This window comes from Hemitrygon akajei, chromosome 29, assembly GCF_048418815.1.
Source record: "Hemitrygon akajei chromosome 29, sHemAka1.3, whole genome shotgun sequence".
NCBI classification, from domain to species: Eukaryota; Metazoa; Chordata; class Chondrichthyes; order Myliobatiformes; family Dasyatidae; genus Hemitrygon; species Hemitrygon akajei.
The window spans coordinates 44,758,772-44,778,371 of NC_133152.1; the positions used below are offsets into that span (position 1 = coordinate 44,758,772).

At 45.8% G+C, this 19,600-nt stretch overlaps 1 protein-coding gene across 2 annotated transcripts in view; it reads right to left on the reverse strand.

Annotated features, from left to right (window-relative positions):
- Positions 1–19,600, reverse strand: part of noc2l (NOC2-like nucleolar associated transcriptional repressor) — a 157,034-nt gene that overhangs the window by 56,869 nt on the left and 80,565 nt on the right. For both annotated transcript variants that reach the window (XM_073032302.1, XM_073032301.1), the window contains exon 14: positions 10,936–11,037. In XM_073032302.1, coding sequence (XP_072888403.1) covers positions 10,936–11,037 — 102 coding nt within the window. The remainder of the gene's footprint in view (positions 1–10,935; positions 11,038–19,600) is intronic.

A 19,600-nucleotide genomic window follows, 5' to 3' on the forward strand; every position in this document is an offset into this window, starting at 1 on the left:
TTATAATTAACAACTGCACTGGGTGTTTTCATCATTACTGTCAGCTGTACTGTGCTCCTGAATTTAACACCCAATTAGCCACCAATTTTTTGCACATTATTTTAGTGGTGCCACAGACAGGTCGGTCACACTCTGATTAACATCTCAATCCGTGATTAAATAAATGCAAGGAACTCACTGAGAATTTTAAACAACGTTCTGGTTAAATAAGAACACATCCCCCTGACTGACTAGGTTTCCTTTGGGTGTACTGAATTTGTACATCATATGTGAAAGTGAATTTTTGCAAATTCACAAACAGTTCTTGGATTCTATGGAGTCAAAGTACTGATGGCTTGCTGGATTGAGAACAACCAAAGACTTGATGGGATGAGAAGCCTCCGGTCCGTGATGAATACACACTCACAACCATTCAAAATATGCCCTCCCCTCAGAAACATACACTCTCTACATCCAACCCTCCACACACAAATACTCAACATCCACTCCCCCACGAACACACTCACACTCTCTACATCCAACCCTCCACACACAAATACTCAACATCCACTCCCCCACGAACACACTCACTCTCTCTACATCCAACCCTCCACACAGATAGTACACAACCACACACAAATACTCAACATCCACTCCCCCACGAACACACTCACACTCTCTACATCCAACCCTCCACACAGATAGCACACAACCACACACAAATACTCAACATCCACTCCCCCACGAACACACTCACACTCTCTACATCCAACCCTCCACACAGATAGCACACAACCACACACAAATACTCAACATCCACTCCCCCACGAACACACTCACTCTCTACATCCAACCCTCCACACAGATAGTACACAACCACACACAAATACTCAACATCCACTCCCCCACGAACACACTCACACTCTCTACATCCAACCCTCCACACACAAATACTCAACATCCACTCCCCCACGAACACACTCACACTCTCTACATCCAACCCTCCACACACAAATACTCAACATCCACTCCCCCACGAACACACTCACACTCTCTACATCCAACCCTCCACACACAAATACTCAACATCCACTCCCCCACGAACACACTCACTCTCTCTACATCCAACCCTCCACACAGATAGTACACAACCACACACAAATACTCAACATCCACTCCCCCACGAACACACTCACACTCTCTACATCCAACCCTCCACACAGATAGCACACAACCACACACAAATACTCAACATCCACTCCCCCACGAACACACTCACTCTCTACATCCAACCCTCCACACAGATAGTACACAACCACACACAAATACTCAACATCCACTCCCCCACGAACACACTCACACTCTCTACATCCAACCCTCCACACACAAATACTCAACATCCACTCCCCCACGAACACACTCACTCTCTACATCCAACCCTCCACACACAAATACTCAACATCCACTCCCCCACGAACACACTCACTCTCTACATCCAACCCTCCACACACAAATACTCAACATCCACTCCCCCACGAACACACTCACACTCTCTACATCCAACCCTCCACACAGATAGCACACAACCACACACAAATACTCAACATCCACTCCCCCACGAACACACTCACACTCTCTACATCCAACCCTCCACACACAAATACTCAACATCCACTCCCCCACGAACACACTCACACTCTCTACATCCAACCCTCCACACAGATAGCACACAACCACACACAAATACTCAACATCCACTCCCCCACGAACACACTCACTCTCTACATCCAACCCTCCACACACAAATACTCAACATCCACTCCCCCACGAACACACTCACTCTCTACATCCAACCCTCCACACAGATAGCACACAACCACACAGAAATACTCAACATCCATTCCCCCACGAACACACTCACACTCTCTACATCCAACCCTCCACACACAAATACTCAACATCCACTCCCCCACGAACCACTCACACTCTCTACATCCAACCCTCCACACAGATAGCACACAACCACACACAAATACTCAACATCCACTCCCCCACGAACACACTCACACTCTCTACATCCAACCCTCCACACACAAATACTCAACATCCACTCCCCCACGAACCACTCACACTCTCTACATCCAACCCTCCACACAGATAGCACACAACCACACACAAATACTCAACATCCACTCCCCCACGAACACACTCACACTCTCTACATCCAACCCTCCACACACAAATACTCAACATCCACTCCCCCACGAACACACTCACACTCTCTACATCCAACCCTCCACACAGATAGCACACAACCACACACAAATACTCAACATCCACTCCCCCACGAACACACTCACTCTCTACATCCAACCCTCCACACAAATACTCAACATCCACTCCCCCACGAACACACTCACTCTCTACATCCAACCCTCCACACAGATAGCACACAACCACACAGAAATACTCAACATCCATTCCCCCACGAACACACTCACACTCTCTACATCCAACCCTCCACACACAAATACTCAACATCCACTCCCCCACGAACACACTCACACTCTCTACATCCAACCCTCCACACAGATAGCACACAACCACACACAAATACTCAACATCCACTCCCCCACGAACACACTCACACTCTCTACATCCAACCCTCCACACACAAATACTCAACATCCACTCCCCCACGAACCACTCACACTCTCTACATCCAACCCTCCACACAGATAGTACACAACCACACACAAATACTCAACATCCACTCCCCCACGAACACACTCACTCTCTCTACATCCAACCCTCCACACAGAAATACTCAACATCCACTCCCCCACGAACCACTCACACTCTCTACATCCAACCCTCCACACAGATAGCACACAACATCCACTCCCCCACGAACACACTCACACTCTCTACATCCAACCCTCCACACACAAATACTCAACATCCACTCCCCCACGAACACACTCACACTCTCTACATCCAACCCTCCACACAGATAGCACACAACATCCACTCCCCCACGAACACACTCACTCTCTACATCCAACCCTCCACACAGATAGTACACAACCACACACAAATACTCAACATCCACTCCCCCACGAACACACTCACTCTCTCTACATCCAACCCTCCACACACAAATACTCAACATCCACTCCCCCACGAACACACTCACTCTCTACATCCAACCCTCCACACAGATAGTACACAACCACACACAAATACTCAACATCCACTCCCCCACGAACACACTCACTCTCTCTACATCCAACCCTCCACACAGATAGTACACAACCACACACAAATACTCAACATCCACTCCCCCACGAACACACTCACTCTCTACATCCAACCCTCCACACAGATAGTACACAACCACACACAAATACTCAACATCCACTCCCCCACGAACACACTCACTCTCTACATCCAACCCTCCACACAGATAGTACACAACCACACACAAATACTCAACATCCATTCCCCCACGAACACACTCACACTTTCTACATCCAAGCCTCCACACAGATAGTACACAACCACACACAAATACTCAACATCCACTCCCCCACGAACACACTCACACTCTCTACATCCAACCCTCCACACACAAATACTCAACATCCACTCCCCCACGAACACACTCACTCTCTCCACATCCAACCCTCCACACAGATAGTACACAACCACACACAAATACTCAACATCCACTCCCCCACGAACACACTCACTCTCTCTACATCCAACCCTCCACACAGATAGTACACAACCACACACAAATACTCAACATCCACTCCCCCACGAACACACTCACTCTCTATATCCAACCCTCCACACAGATAGTACACAACCACACACAAATACTCAACATCTACTCCCCCACGAACACACTCACTCTCTACATCCAACCCTCCACACAGATAGTACACAACCACACACAAATACTCAACATCCATTCCCCCACGAACACACTCACACTCTCTACATCCAACCCTCCACACAGATAGTACACAACCACACACAAATACTCAACATCCACTCCCCCACGAACACACTCACACTCTCTACATCCAACCCTCCACACACAAATACTCAACATCCACTCCCCCACGAACACACTCACTCTCTCTACATCCAACCCTCCACACAGATAGTACACAACCACACACAAATACTCAACATCCACTCCCCCACGAACACACTCACACTCTCTACATCCAACCCTCCACACAGAAATACTCAACATCCACTCCCCCACGAACACACTCACTCTCTCTACATCCAACCCTCCACACAGATAGTACACAACCACACACAAATACTCAACATCCACTCCCCCACGAACACACTCACTCTCTACATCCAACCCTCCACACAGATAGCACACAACATCCACTCCCCCACGAACACACTCACACTCTCTACATCCAACCCTCCACACAGAAATACTCAACATCCACTCCCCCACGAACACACTCACTCTCTCTACATCCAACCCTCCACACAGATAGCACACAACCACACACAAATACTCAACATCCACTCCCCCACGAACACACTCACACTCTCTACATCCAACCCTCCACACACAAATACTCAACATCCACTCCCCCACGAACACACTCACTCTCTACATCCAACCCTCCACACAGATAGTACACAACCACACACAAATACTCAACATCCACTCCCCCACGAACACACTCACACTCTCTACATCCAACCCTCCACACAGATAGTACACAACCACACACAAATACTCAACATCCACTCCCCCACGAACACACTCACACTCTCTACATCCAACCCTCCACACAGAAATACTCAACATCCACTCCCCCACGAACACACTCACACTCTCTACATCCAACCCTCCACACACAAATACTCAACATCCACTCCCCCACGAACACACTCACACTCTCTACATCCAACCCTCCACACAGATAGTACACAACCACACACAAATACTCAACATCCACTCCCCCACGAACACACTCACTCTCTCTACATCCAACCCTCCACACAGATAGTACACAACCACACACAAATACTCAACATCCACTCCCCCACGAACACACTCACACTCTCTACATCCAACCCTCCACACAGATAGTACACAACCACACATAAATACTCAACATCCATTCCCCCACGAACACACTCACACTCTCTACATCCAACCCTCCACACACAAATACTCAACATCCACTCCCCCACAAACACACTCACTCTCTCTACATCCAACCCTCCACACAGATAGTACACAACCACACACAAATACTCAACATCCACTCCCCCACGAACACACTCACACTCTCTACATCCAACCCTCCACACACAAATACTCAACATCCACTCCCCCACGAACACACTCACTCTCTCTACATCCAACCCTCCACACAGATAGTACACAACCACACACAAATACTCAACATCCACTCCCCCACGAACACACTCACACTCTCTACATCCAACCCTCCACACAGATAGTACACAACCACACACAAATACTCAACATCCACTCCCCCACGAACACACTCACACTCTCTACATCCAACCCTCCACACACAAATACTCAACATCCACTCCCCCACGAACCACTCACACTCTCTACATCCAACCCTCCACACAGATAGCACACAACATCCACTCCCCCACGAACACACTCACACTCTCTACATCCAACCCTCCACACACAAATACTCAACATCCACTCCCCCACGAACACACTCACTCTCTCTACATCCAACCCTCCACACAGATAGTACACAACCACACACAAATACTCAACATCCACTCCCCCACGAACACACTCACACTCTCTACATCCAACCCTCCACACACAAATACTCAACATCCACTCCCCCACGAACACACTCACTCTCTCTACATCCAACCCTCCACACAGATAGTACACAACCACACACAAATACTCAACATCCACTCCCCCACGAACACACTCACACTCTCTACATCCAACCCTCCACACAGATAGTACACAACCACACACAAATACTCAACATCCACTCCCCCACGAACACACTCACACTCTCTACATCCAACCCTCCACACACAAATACTCAACATCCACTCCCCCACGAACACACTCACTCTCTCTACATCCAACCCTCCACACAGATAGTACACAACCACACACAAATACTCAACATCCACTCCCCCACGAACACACTCACACTCTCTACATCCAACCCTCCACACAGATAGCACACAACCACACACAAATACTCAACATCCACTCCCCCACGAACACACTCACTCTCTACATCCAACCCTCCACACAGATAGTACACAACCACACACAAATACTCAACATCCACTCCCCCACGAACACACTCACACTCTCTACATCCAACCCTCCACACACAAATACTCAACATCCACTCCCCCACGAACACACTCACTCTCTACATCCAACCCTCCACACACAAATACTCAACATCCACTCCCCCACGAACCACTCACACTCTCTACATCCAACCCTCCACACAGATAGCACACAACCACACACAAATACTCAACATCCACTCCCCCACGAACACACTCACTCTCTCTACATCCAACCCTCCACACAGATAGTACACAACCACACACAAATACTCAACATCCACTCCCCCACGAACACACTCACACTCTCTACATCCAACCCTCCACACACAAATACTCAACATCCACTCCCCCACGAACACACTCACTCTCTCTACATCCAACCCTCCACACAGATAGTACACAACCACACACAAATACTCAACATCCACTCCCCCACGAACACACTCACACTCTCTACATCCAACCCTCCACACACAAATACTCAACATCCACTCCCCCACGAACACACTCACTCTCTACATCCAACCCTCCACACACAAATACTCAACATCCACTCCCCCACGAACCACTCACACTCTCTACATCCAACCCTCCACACAGATAGCACACAACCACACACAAATACTCAACATCCACTCCCCCACGAACACACTCACACTCTCTACATCCAACCCTCCACACAGATAGTACACAACCACACACAAATACTCAACATCCACTCCCCCACGAACACACTCACTCTCTCTACATCCAACCCTCCACACAGATAGTACACAACCACACACAAATACTCAACATCCACTCCCCCACGAACACACTCACTCTCTCTACATCCAACCCTCCACACAGATAGTACACAACCACACACAAATACTCAACATCCACTCCCCCACGAACACACTCACACTCTCTACATCCAACCCTCCACACACAAATACTCAACATCCACTCCCCCACGAACACACTCACACTCTCTACATCCAACCCTCCACACACAAACTCCCTTAAACCATCCAATCCACACACATACACTCTCTCTCACACTCTAATTCAACTCTCCACTCACATAGTACACACACATTCACACACTCATGCACACCATAGAACACTACAGCACAGTACAGGCCCTTCAGCCCTCCATGTTGTGCCGACCCATATAATCCTTAAAAAAAAGTACTAAACCCACACTACCCCATAACCTTCCATTTTTCTTTCATCCATGTGCCTGTCCAAGAGGCTCTTAAATACCCCTGTTTTAGCCTCCACCACCATCCCTGGTAAGTCATTCCAGGCACTCACAACCCTCTGTGTAAAAAACTTACCCCTGGTGTCTCCCTTAAATTTCCCTCCCTTAATTTTGTTCCTATGCCCTCTGGTGTTTGCTACTAGTGCCCTGGGAAACAGGTACTGACTATCCACCCTATCTATGCCTCTCATAATCTTGTAGACCTCTATCAAGTCCCCTCTCATTCTTCTACGCTCCAAAGAGAAAAGTTCCAGCTCTGCTAACCTTGCTTCATATGACTTGTTCTCCAAACCAGGCAACATCCTGGTAAATCTCCTCTGCACCCTCTCCATAGCTTCCACATCCTTCCTATAATGAGGTGACCAGAATTGAACACAATACTCTAAGTGCGGTCTCACCAGAGATTTGTAGAGTTGCAACATGACCTCTCTACTCTTGAACTCAATCCCCCTGTTAATGAAGCCTAGCAACCCATAGGCCTTCTTAACTACCCTATCAACCTGTGCAGTGACCTTGAGGGATGTATGGATTTGAACCCCAATGTCCCTTTGTTCATCCACACTCTTAAGTAACCGACCATTAATCCTGTACTCAGTCTTCTGGTTTGTCCTTCCAAAATGCATCACCTCACACTTGTCCGGATTGAACTCCATCTGCAATTTTTCTGCCCAACTCTGCAGCCTGTCTATATCCTCTTGTAACCTTCAACCACCTACAGCTCCATCCACAACTCCTCTAATCTTCCTGTCATCAGCAAACTTACTCACCCATCCTTCCGCTTCTACATCCAGGTCATTTATAAAAATCACAAATAGCAGGGGTCCCAACACAGATCCCTGCAGCACTCCACTAGTCACTGACCTCCAGGCAGAATACTTGCCTTCCACAACTACCCTCTGCTTTCTTCCTTTAAGCCAATTTTTTATCCAAACAGCCAAGGTTCCACTTATCCCATGCCTCATGACTTTCTGGATGAGTCTCTCATACACGCATACACACTCACACTCTCTCTCACACACTCTAATTCAACCCTCCACTCACATAGTACACACACGCACGTTCTACATCCAACCTTTCACACACATAGTACACACACACCCAAACACACTCACATAACGCACTCTCTACATCCAACCCTCCGCACACAGACACACACACACACACCATCCAACCCTTCACACCTATTACACACACTCACTCATGCTCACATACACTCACACACTTTACACTCAACCCTCCACACACACACACACGCTCTCTATATGCAGTGCCTTGTAGAAGTAGTCAGCCGCCTCCCCCCATCTATTTTCATATCTTACTATTTCGCTTTCTAAATTTAAAATATATTTAAGTAGGATTGTTGAGCTAATCGACAAAACATTGCGTATCATGTCAAATCAAAAGCAAAATTTCAAAACCTGTCAACAATTCACAAAAAAATTAAAACCAAAATTGTGTGGCTGATAAAGTATTCATCCCCTTTGTAATTACTAGGCTAACTTTCCTCAGGTGCAATACTGTATATTAGCCTAGCAACTTACCCTACCTGCTGATGTAGAGAACTGGAGGATCACCTGAATAAACACTCCTCTTCCTATAAGCTCCAACAGTATGGTAGGTTTTCAACAGACCAAACCAAAATGAAGACAAACGAGCATTCAAGGCAGACGAACTGAATAAGTATTTTGCATACTAGCAGAATAGTGGAAGTTCCAGGCATCGGGGTCATGAAGTGTGTGAAGTTGCCATTACTAGGGAGAAGGTTCTTGGGAAACTGAAACGTCTGAAGTTAGATAAGTCATTTGGACCAGATGGTGTACTCTGTAAAAGGTGGCTGAAATGGCTAATGTGGAGGCATTAGTAATGATTTTTCAAGAATCACTAGATTCTGGAATGGTTCTGGAAGACAAAAACTTCAAATGTCACTTCACTCTTCAAGAAAGGAGAAAGTCAGAAGAAAGGAAATGAGAGACCAGTGAGTCTGGCCTCAGTGGATAGGAAGATGTTGGAGTCAATTGTTAAGGACGTGGTTTCCGGGTACTGCGAGATACATGATAAAATTGGCCATAGTTAGCATGGTTTCCTCAAGGGAAAATCTTATCTGAAAAATCTGTTGAAATTCTTTGAAGGAATAACAAGCAGGATAGACAAAGTGTGTACTTGGATTTTCAGAAGGCTTTTGACGTTGTCACACCTGAGGCTGCTAACACATTAAGGGCCCATGGTATACTAGCATGGATAGAACATTGGCTGATTGGCAGGAGGCAAAGAGTGGGAATAAAAGGAGCCTTTTCTGGTTGGCTGTGGTGACTAGTGGAGTGTCACAGGGGCTGGAGCTGGGACCACTTCTTTTTACATTATATGTCAATGACTTGGATGATGGAATTGATGTCTTTGTTACAAAGTTTGCGAACAATATGAAGATAGGTTTTGGGGCAGGTAGAGAGGCTACAGAAGGACTTAGACAGATTAGGAGAATGGGAAAAGAAATGGTAGATGGAATACAGTGCCGGGAAGTGTACGGCTATTCACTTCAGTGGAAGAAATAAAAGAGTTAGTTGTTTTCTAAATGGAGAGAAAATTCAAATATCTGAGGTGCAAAGGGACTTGGGAGTTCCTGTGTAGGATTTCCGGAAGGTTGATTCTTTGGTGAGGAAGGCAAATGTGATGTTAGTATTTGTTTCAAGAGGACTAGAATATCAAAGCAAGGATGCAATGTCGAGACTTCACAAAGCTCTGGTGAGGACTCACTTGGAGTATTGTGAACAGTTTTGCGCCCCTTATCTTAGAAAGAACGTGCTGGCATTGGAGAGGGTTCAAAGGAGGTTCATGAAAATTATTCCAGGTTTGAATGGTTCATCATATGAAGTGCATTTAATGGCTCTGGGCCTGTATTCATTAGAATTCAGAAGAATGAAGAACGAGGGGTAACCTCACTGAAACCTATGGGATGTTGAAAGGTCTTGATAAGAGTGGATGTGGAGAGGGTATTTCCTATGGTGGGAGAGTCTAAAACCAGAGGACACAGCCTCAGAATAGAGGGGTGTTGTTTTAGAATGGAGATGAGGAGGAATTTCTTTTGCAAGAGGATGGTGAATCTGGAATTCGTTGCCAAAGGCATCTGTGGAAGCTAAGTCTTTATGTATATTTAATGCAGAAGTTGATAGATTCTTTATTTGTCACAGCATTAAGAGGGAAGGCAGGAGATCGAGGCTGAGGGGAAAAACTGGATCAGCCATGTTGAAATGGTGGAGCACTCATAGACCAAATGGCCTAATTCTGCTCCTATATCTTGTGGTCTTACACACACAGACACAAAATCTCAAACATTTCCGTACCTGAATGATAACCGGTAACACCAGTTCTGGAAAGCCAACAGTGTGTGCCTGAGTCTGCAAATACTCCAACGTCAGGTCATACAACTGCTCGATCAAGCCATCCTGCAATGAAAATTTATAAATCATAAACCATAATATTTCAGTATTCTCAATTATCCTTGAAATTAATGCAGCATATCCTCTAACAGATGACAGATTATTTCGTGTCTTAGTAAAAGCAGTGTTTGCAAAACTGATCACCTAGCTCAGAATGACCTGGAGTACAATCTGTCATACAGAACATCAGATGGCTCTCCCATGCACCCATGAACACCACCTCAGCATTTCTCTCTCTCTCTCTTTTCACTACTTATTTAACTTAACTTTATTGCATATATTTCTTATTATAATTCATATATTTATTATTATATATTGCAATTAACTGCTGCCTAATAATAACAAATTTCACTATATATGCCAGTGATATTAACCCAGATTCTGAATTCTGATAATCCCATCCCTCCTGGAACTTTGCAAGTTCTTGGTACGAACAGCTGGTAAAATATCTGATTCATCATTTTAGAGATGCCGGTGTTTTGCATTTGAGACTTTTAATGTGAAACTGTGGTGGTGAGGCAAAAGAAAGTGTTTCAGATATGTTCACTGTTTGTTGGTGGGTGCTTCTTTCCAAACTGACCAAACGTGCTGAGTCCTAGACAAGCAATAGATATCTACTGCTTCAGAATACAAGGACGTCCCTTTTGAACAGAGATGAGGGAGAATTTCTTCAGCCAGAGGGTGGTGATTCTGTGGAATTCATTGCCACAAATAGCTGTGGAGGCCAAGACATTGGGTATATTTAAAGCAGAGGTCGAAGTTTTTTGATAAGTCAGGGTGTCAAAGTTACAGGAAGAAGGCAGGAGAATGAGGTTGAGGGGGATAATAAATCAACCATGATGGAATGAGAGAACTGGCTCGATGGGCCGAATGTCCAAATTCTGCTAGTATGTTTTATGGGTAAAGCATTTATTTAAAGTTATTCAGTATAAAGTTCAAAGTAAATTTGTTACCAAAGTGCATATATGTCACCATATACAACGTCCTGAGATTCATTTTCCTGCTGGCATATTCAATAAATCCATAATAAAATCAATGAAAAACAGCACCAACTTGGGTGTTCACCCAGTGTGCAGAGGACAAAAAACTGTGCGAATACATAAATAAATAAATAAACAAACAAGCAATGAATATCGAGACCATGAGATAAAGAGTCCTTGAAAGTGAATTAATGGGTTATGGGAACATTTCAATGATGGGGCAAGTTATCCTCACTGGTTCAAGAGCCTGAGGACTGGCTCAAGGGCCGCTGGTTTCCTCTTCCTTAAGTCAAAACTCAGCTCCTTAGTCTTGCTGACATAGAGTGAGAGGTTGTTGTTACGGCAGCAGTCAGCCAGATTTTCAATCTCCCTCCCGATTCCACACCATCTTTGATTCGGCCTACGATAGTGATGCTGTCAGCAAGTCTGAATGTGGCCTTGGAGCTGTGTTTAACCACGCATCGTAAGTATAAAGTGAGCAGAGCAGAGGGCTAAGCACACAGCCTGTGCTGATGGAGATTGTGGAGATGTCGCCAAATCAAACTGACTGGGGTCTGCAAGTGAGGAAACCAATTGCACAAAGAGTTATTGAAGTCAAGATTATTGGAGATTATTGATTAGTTTTCAGAGGATGATGGTATGCTGAGCTGTAGTTGATAAAAAGCACCCTGATGTATGCATCTTTGCTATCCAGATGTTCCAGAGTTGAGTGAAGAGCCAATGAGACACCTGTTGCTCTGGAAAGCAAATTAGAGCAGATCCAAGTTGCTTCTCAGGCAGGAGCTGAGATGTTTCATCACCAACTCCACACAGCGGTGGGGCTCATCAGCAAAAATGATGAAACAATGTACAGGGAGGAGGTTAAACACCTAGAGACCTGGTGCAGTGACAACACCTTGATGCTTAATGTCATAAAACCAAGGAGATGATCGTCGATTTCAGACGGTCTCAGCCTGAGCACACACCCCTCAGCATCAGCGGCTCCACAGTGGAGAGAGTGGAAAACATCAAGTTCCTTGGGGTGCAGATCTCGGACAATCTCACCTGGTCCAGGAACACCACTGGGATTGTGAAACGAGCCCAGCAGAGTTTGCACTTTTTGAGGAAGCTTAAACAAGCATCACTCCCCACTAACATCTTAACTACATTCTACAGAGGAGTGATTGCTAACCTTTTGCATCACAACCTGGTACTCCAGCTGCAGTGCTGCCGACAAAAAAGCCTTGCAGAGGGTGGTTAGGGGAGCAGAGAAGGTTATTGGGGTCTCCCTACCTTCTGTCCAAGACCTCTTTCAGAGTCGATGCCTCCAGAAGACACAGTACATCATTAAAGACCCCTCACACCCTCTCCATGAACTGTTTGTTCTTCTGCCATCAGGCAAACGTTACAGGAGCATCAAAACTAAAACCACAAGGCTACTAAACAGCTTCCTCCCACAGGCAGTCAGACTGCTAAACAACTGCTCTACCTGACTCTGCTTTGGACACTTTTAACTTGCACTGGACACTTATAACTTGTTTTTAACTGACATGTGGCTGTTGTGTTTTACTATTTATTGTTATGTTTATTATTTAGTGTTGCGTTTGTTATGTTATGATTGCACTGCTCCTGGGAAACGCTGTCTCATTCTGCCCTGCAGAGCTGATGTACGGTTAGAATGACAATGAAGTTTTTGAATCTTGAATCTTGAAAAGACTCCATCACTGTGGTTGTAGTGCTAATGAATGGTAGTCATTGAGGCAGTCACCGGTATAAAGCAGCTGGGTACCTCAGACTGTCGAAGCGACAGGTTAAAGATCTCAGTGAGCATTCTAGCCAGCTGATTAGCGCAGGTCTTTAAGAAATCGGCCAGCTATCTCATCCACACTTACCGTGGGTTCACCCTCCTGAAGGCTGCTCACACGCTGGCCTCAGGGACTGAAACTGCAGGATCACTGGGGGCTGTGGCAGTTTGTTACGGTTAGGACAAAGTGAGCAAGAAGGCATTGAGCTCATCTGGAAGTAAAGCCCTATTGTCACCTCTGTCGCTTGATTTAACTTCATAAGATGTGACAGCATTCAAGCCCTGCCACAACTGTCAAGCAACCTTCGTTGATTCACGTTGCCACTTTGCTCATGAAATGGCTTTCCGGAGATCATACCTGGACCTCTTGGGGTGTATGGGGTGTCAGGGAGGGGTAGCAACTCTGGTGGGGGAGCATGTCGCATCTTTTTCAGGTGGTGTGTCCAACTTTTGTCCCCACCTGGCACTCAGCTCTCACCTGCGGCTCCCCGTAGCAGTTTGCATGCGACAGCGGCCACACCCCCGCGCAACAGCTATGACAAGCCGGCTAAACCAGGTGAGGGTAGCCGACGGGTCTCAAACCCTCGGTGAGATAGGGAGTTGTCTACCCCAGCATGTGAAGACAGACTCCGGCGGATTAAGCGGATGAGACCGATGGAAAGTCCAACGGTCAAGAAGGTGGTCTCTGCAAGTGTCGTGGAAAGTGTAGAGCACGACTAGACACAGAAGATGTCCTGGTCATCCATTGCGCCTAGTCCCATCTCCAGCTTGTCTCGACTCATCTTGCCACCGGATCCAGATGGAATTGGAACGAGAGAGTAACGCTGATGCTGCACAACTCTCGGGCACTTAAATCCAAATCAAGCGCTAGTCTCGACACCATCATACAGTACAGTTCTGGTCACCGAATTATAGGAAAGATATCAATAAATTAGAGAGCGTGCAGAGACAATTTACTAGGATGTTACCTGGGTTTCAGCACTTAAATTACAGAGAAAGGTTGAACAAGTTAGGTCTCTATTCATTGGAGCGTAGAAGGTTGAGGGGGGATTTGATCGAGGTATTTAAAATTTTGAGAGGGATAGATAGAGTTGACGTGAATAGGCTGTTTCCATTGAGAGTAGGGGAGATTCAAACGAGAGGACATGATTTGAGAGTTAGGGGGCAAAAGTTTAAGGGAAACACGAGGGGGTATTTCTTTACTCAGAGAGTGATAGCTGTGTGGAATGAGCTTCCTGTAGAAGTAGTAGAGGCCAGTTCAGTTGTGTCATTTAAGGTAAAATTGGATAGATATATGGACAGGAAAGGAGTGGAGGGTTATGGGCTGAGCGCGGGTAGGTGGGACTAGGTGAGATTAAGAGTTCGGCACGGACTAGGAGGGCCGAGATGGCCTGTTTCCGTGCTGTGATTGTTATATGGTTATATGGTTATAATGGTGTCAAGGTCTTCATTGACGACAATGGATGAACACCTGGACCTCTTATGACTTTCTTGGTCATCAGACTTGAATGCCTCTGATTTGGGCCTCAGCAGATGCAGATCTCAGGGTTCATCCAGGGCTTCTGGTTGGGGAAGACTCTGAATGATGTTGTGGGCACACACTGATGTTTTGTGCAAATCACAAGAACATCAATGCAAATTTCACAGAAAGAGCTCACTGTAGGCAGGTAACGCCCACAGAGATAAAAAATAAAAGATGTGGCTTTACACTTTCATGTTGAGTGTAGGCTTTATTTAGAGTGTGGCACTAATTGATCTTGTTCCATATCGGAAAGATTTGTATCAAGAAAGAAAATAAATTGAATGGGCAAAATCTGTAACAAAAAATCGTACTCACTGGTAGTGAACAAGACGAATGTAACAGCAACAGACTCAAATGCCAATGTGGACAGTCAGAATGCAAGACTCACTGAACCCTGATGCAAAACAGGAAATAGCGATGGACTCAAATCCATGCAATTGGAAATCAAAGCTGTGGTTTCGCACTGGTTCAGGGCATAAGCTTCAACAGTTGGGCAGGCATTAGTTACTGGAGCAACGTTTAAAGATTAGCTTTGCCACTTGTACATCACATAGAGTGGAATGCATTGTTTGCAACAACTCAGTCTGAGATGTGCTGAACCCTCAAGATTCATAATGCTCCCAGCATGCCCACAACTTAATAACCCTAACCTATCTTTGGAACGTGGGGGGGAAAACGGAGCACCCAGAGGAAACCCACACAGTCACGGGGAGAACATACAAGCTCCTTACAGGCGGCAGCAGGAATCGAACCCCGATCACTGATTGCTAGATGGAGGGCTACGTAAGAGAGAAGGGTTAGGTTGATCTTACAGTAAGTAAAGGGTCGGCATAACATCTTGGGCCAAAGGGCTTGCAATGTTATATATTCTATGTGAGAATAATAAACTAACCTACCAATTTGTACTACAGAAATAACCCAAAAGCAGTTGCTAAACAAGTAAGGAAAATTCGCATCCTGATTTGAGTTACACTACATTGAGCCTCAAAAAGTTTCAGCTTGGGTCTCCCAAAGTTTCAAACTTTCAGAGTCCTCAGGTTTGCGCTCTTCCCCTCCATCTTCTTAAGACTTCATTGGGCAAGAAGTGACAAGAAGCTGGAGCAGAGGCTGGAGTACAGTTGGTGCAAGCAGGGTCTCTATTCAGGCTGACAGTGCAGAGCAAACATTTAGAATTGCCATCATTAGGACTCAGAACAGTACAGCATAGGAAAAGGCCCCTTCAGCTCACTAGTGTTGTGCCAAAGTATAAAGTAAGTTTATTGTCAAAGTACATATATGTCACCATATACAACCCTCAGATTCTTTTTCTTGCAGGCATACATAGTAAATCCAAGAAGCACAGTAGAATCAGTGAAAGATTGCACCCAACAGGACGGACATTAAGGATGTAATGTGAGGCTTTATATGGGCATTTGGGAGGATGGAACAATTGAGTAGTTTTAGGCCCCTTATCTAAAGAAGGACGTGCTGACACTAGAGAGGGTTCAAAGGAGGTACACAAAAATGATTGTGGGATTGAAAGGTTTGTTGTATGAGGAGCGTCTGATCACTCTGGGCCTGTACTCGATGGAATTTAGAAGAAGGAGGGGTGATCTCTCATTGAAACCTATCAAATGTTGAAAGGTCTAGATAGAGTAGATATGGAGAGGATGTTTCCTATGGTAGAGGAGTCTAGAACCAGAGGGCACAGCCTTAGAATAGAGGGACATCCCCTTAGAATGGAGATAAGGGGAAATTTCTTTAGCCACAGGGTGATGAATCTATGGAATTTGTTGCAACAGGTGGAGGGCAGATATTGAGTATATAAAGCGGAAGTTGACAGTTTCTTCACAAGTGAAGATTATGGGGAGAAGGCAGGAGAATGGGGTTGAGAGGGAACTGGATCAGCCATGATCAAAAGGCAGAACTGACTTGATTGGCAGAATGGCCTAATTCTGCTCCACTATCTTAAGGACAAACAGTCATTAAATGCCATTAAAACGAATCCCTCCTGCCTGCACAGTCCAAATCCATCCATTCGCTGAACATTCACGAGTCTGTCTTCGAGCCTCTGGAATGTCCCTCCACTATCACCCCTGGCACTGCATTCCAGGCACCGACCACTTGCTATAAAAATCTTGCCCCACACATCTCCATTGAACTTCCCCTCTCTCACCTTAAATGCATATCCTCTAGTATTAGACGTTTTGCCCCTGAGAACAAAATGGTAGTTGTCTATCTATGCTCCTCATCTCATACCCTTCTATTGGGGTCCCCTCAGACCGTGCCACACAGTGAACACACATGACCCTGAGAAACCCAGCTCTGTGGCTCCACAAGGCACAGGCCCATAATGAACAATTGCTTTTTAGTTATTGAGATACAGCACCGAGTAGGCCCTTCTGCCCCTCTGATCCACACCAGCCAGCAACCCCCAATTTAATTCTAGTCTAAACTCAGGACAATTTACAATTAACAATTAACAAAGACAGTATGTCTTTGGACTGTGGGAGGAAACTGGGAGCACCTGGAGGAAACCCACGCAGCCATGGGTAGAACGTACAAACTCCTTACAGACAGCGGTGGGAATTGAACCCGGTCGCTGGTACTGTAAAGCGTTGTGCTAACCGCTACAATACCGTGCTGCCCCCTCTCCTAATGGCAGCCTCAGTCACGTAGCTCTTTTGACATTGGCTCACAAAAGTCAAGTCCAGTTTTTTGCCAGACGCACAGGTGCAATGAGAGGGTTCCGTACAGCTGCGTCGCAGGCTTGCAGTAAGGGAAACGGGACTGCTATTCATTTTCAGCAGAGCCCCCTGAACAGCTTGCTCTGCATCCTTTCTCCATTAGGGTTGTTCCCTGTTCACAGACATCGTCATAACATCACAAGGAATGAAGTGGTTAATGTCTTGACGACGCACTGACCAAGGTTTCGATACTGTTTGTCCCACTCCCAAGCAGCACCCACCGCCGCGCCCACGAGACTCAAAAGCCACCGCATTGCCCAAGTCGTCAGCCTGATCCGAACCTCCACTCCACCGCGACTACATCCACATCGCCCAGTGCAACTTCACGTACATACAAACCAGACATGTCTATAACAGTTCAAGTCCAACTTTAACTGTCATTCAACCATACATGAATACCCATAAATACAGCCAAACCAAACAGTGTTATTTCGGGGCTAAAGAGTAAAACAGCAGCAACAGTCACACACAGCACGAGACACACCTAGTACATACAAGACAACAAGCATATACAAGTTAGCAGTAAAATACTGTCACACAAGCAAAAAGTTGCTTGTGACTCCTGATGAAAGGTCTCGGCCTGAAACATTAACTGGCTCTTCACTTACCCCTTTTCTCCCCACCTGTCCATCACCTCCCTCTTGTGCCCCCTCTCCCCTTTCTCCCATGATCTGCTCTCCTCTCCTATCAAATTCCTTCTTCAATCCTTTACCTCATTCACCTATCACCTCCCAGCTTCTTATTTCATCCCTCCTCCCTCACCTGGACTCACCTATCACCTACCAGCTTGTATCCTTCCCCTCCTCCCACCTTCTTCCCCCTTCCTTTCCAGTCCTGATGAAGGGTCTCAGCCCAAAACATCGACTGTTTATTCCTCTCCATAAATGCTACTTCACCTGCAGATTTCCTCCAGCATTTTGTGTGTTTCACATGGAATGGACAGCTACTCTCATTATCCAAGGGTCGAAGGGTTTAATAGCAGAGATAATGCAGGTGAGAGATAATGTTCAGAGGAGACGTGCGGGAAGATTTCTTACACAGAGCTTGCACTGCTAGGTGTGGTGGTGGAGACAAATATCACAGAGACATTTAAGAGACTCTTAGATAGTCACATGAATGTGTAGAGAATCAAGGGATATGGCTATTATGTAGGCAAAAGTGAAATATTTTTGAGGCTTTTACATATTATTTAGAGACACAGCACTGAACAGGCCCTTCTAGCCCAACAACCCACCAATTTAACCCTATCCTGTTCACAGGACAATTAACGTTTCTGAACTGTGGGAGGAAACCCACACGGTCTTAGGGAGAAAACTCCTTATAGTCAGCACTGGAATCGAACTCTGAACTCCGACACCATGAGGTATTACAGCGTCACACTAATCAATACACTAATTACTATTTTAATTAGTTAGGCACTACATTGTGGGCTGAAGGGCTTGTTATCCAATTTAAATAAGAAGCTGGTGATTTCATAATTTTTTATGGGGAGAGGGAAGGCATTTAATGCATGGATGCAGTGACTTTAACAGTTATATTCCATTAAATAACTACTTGG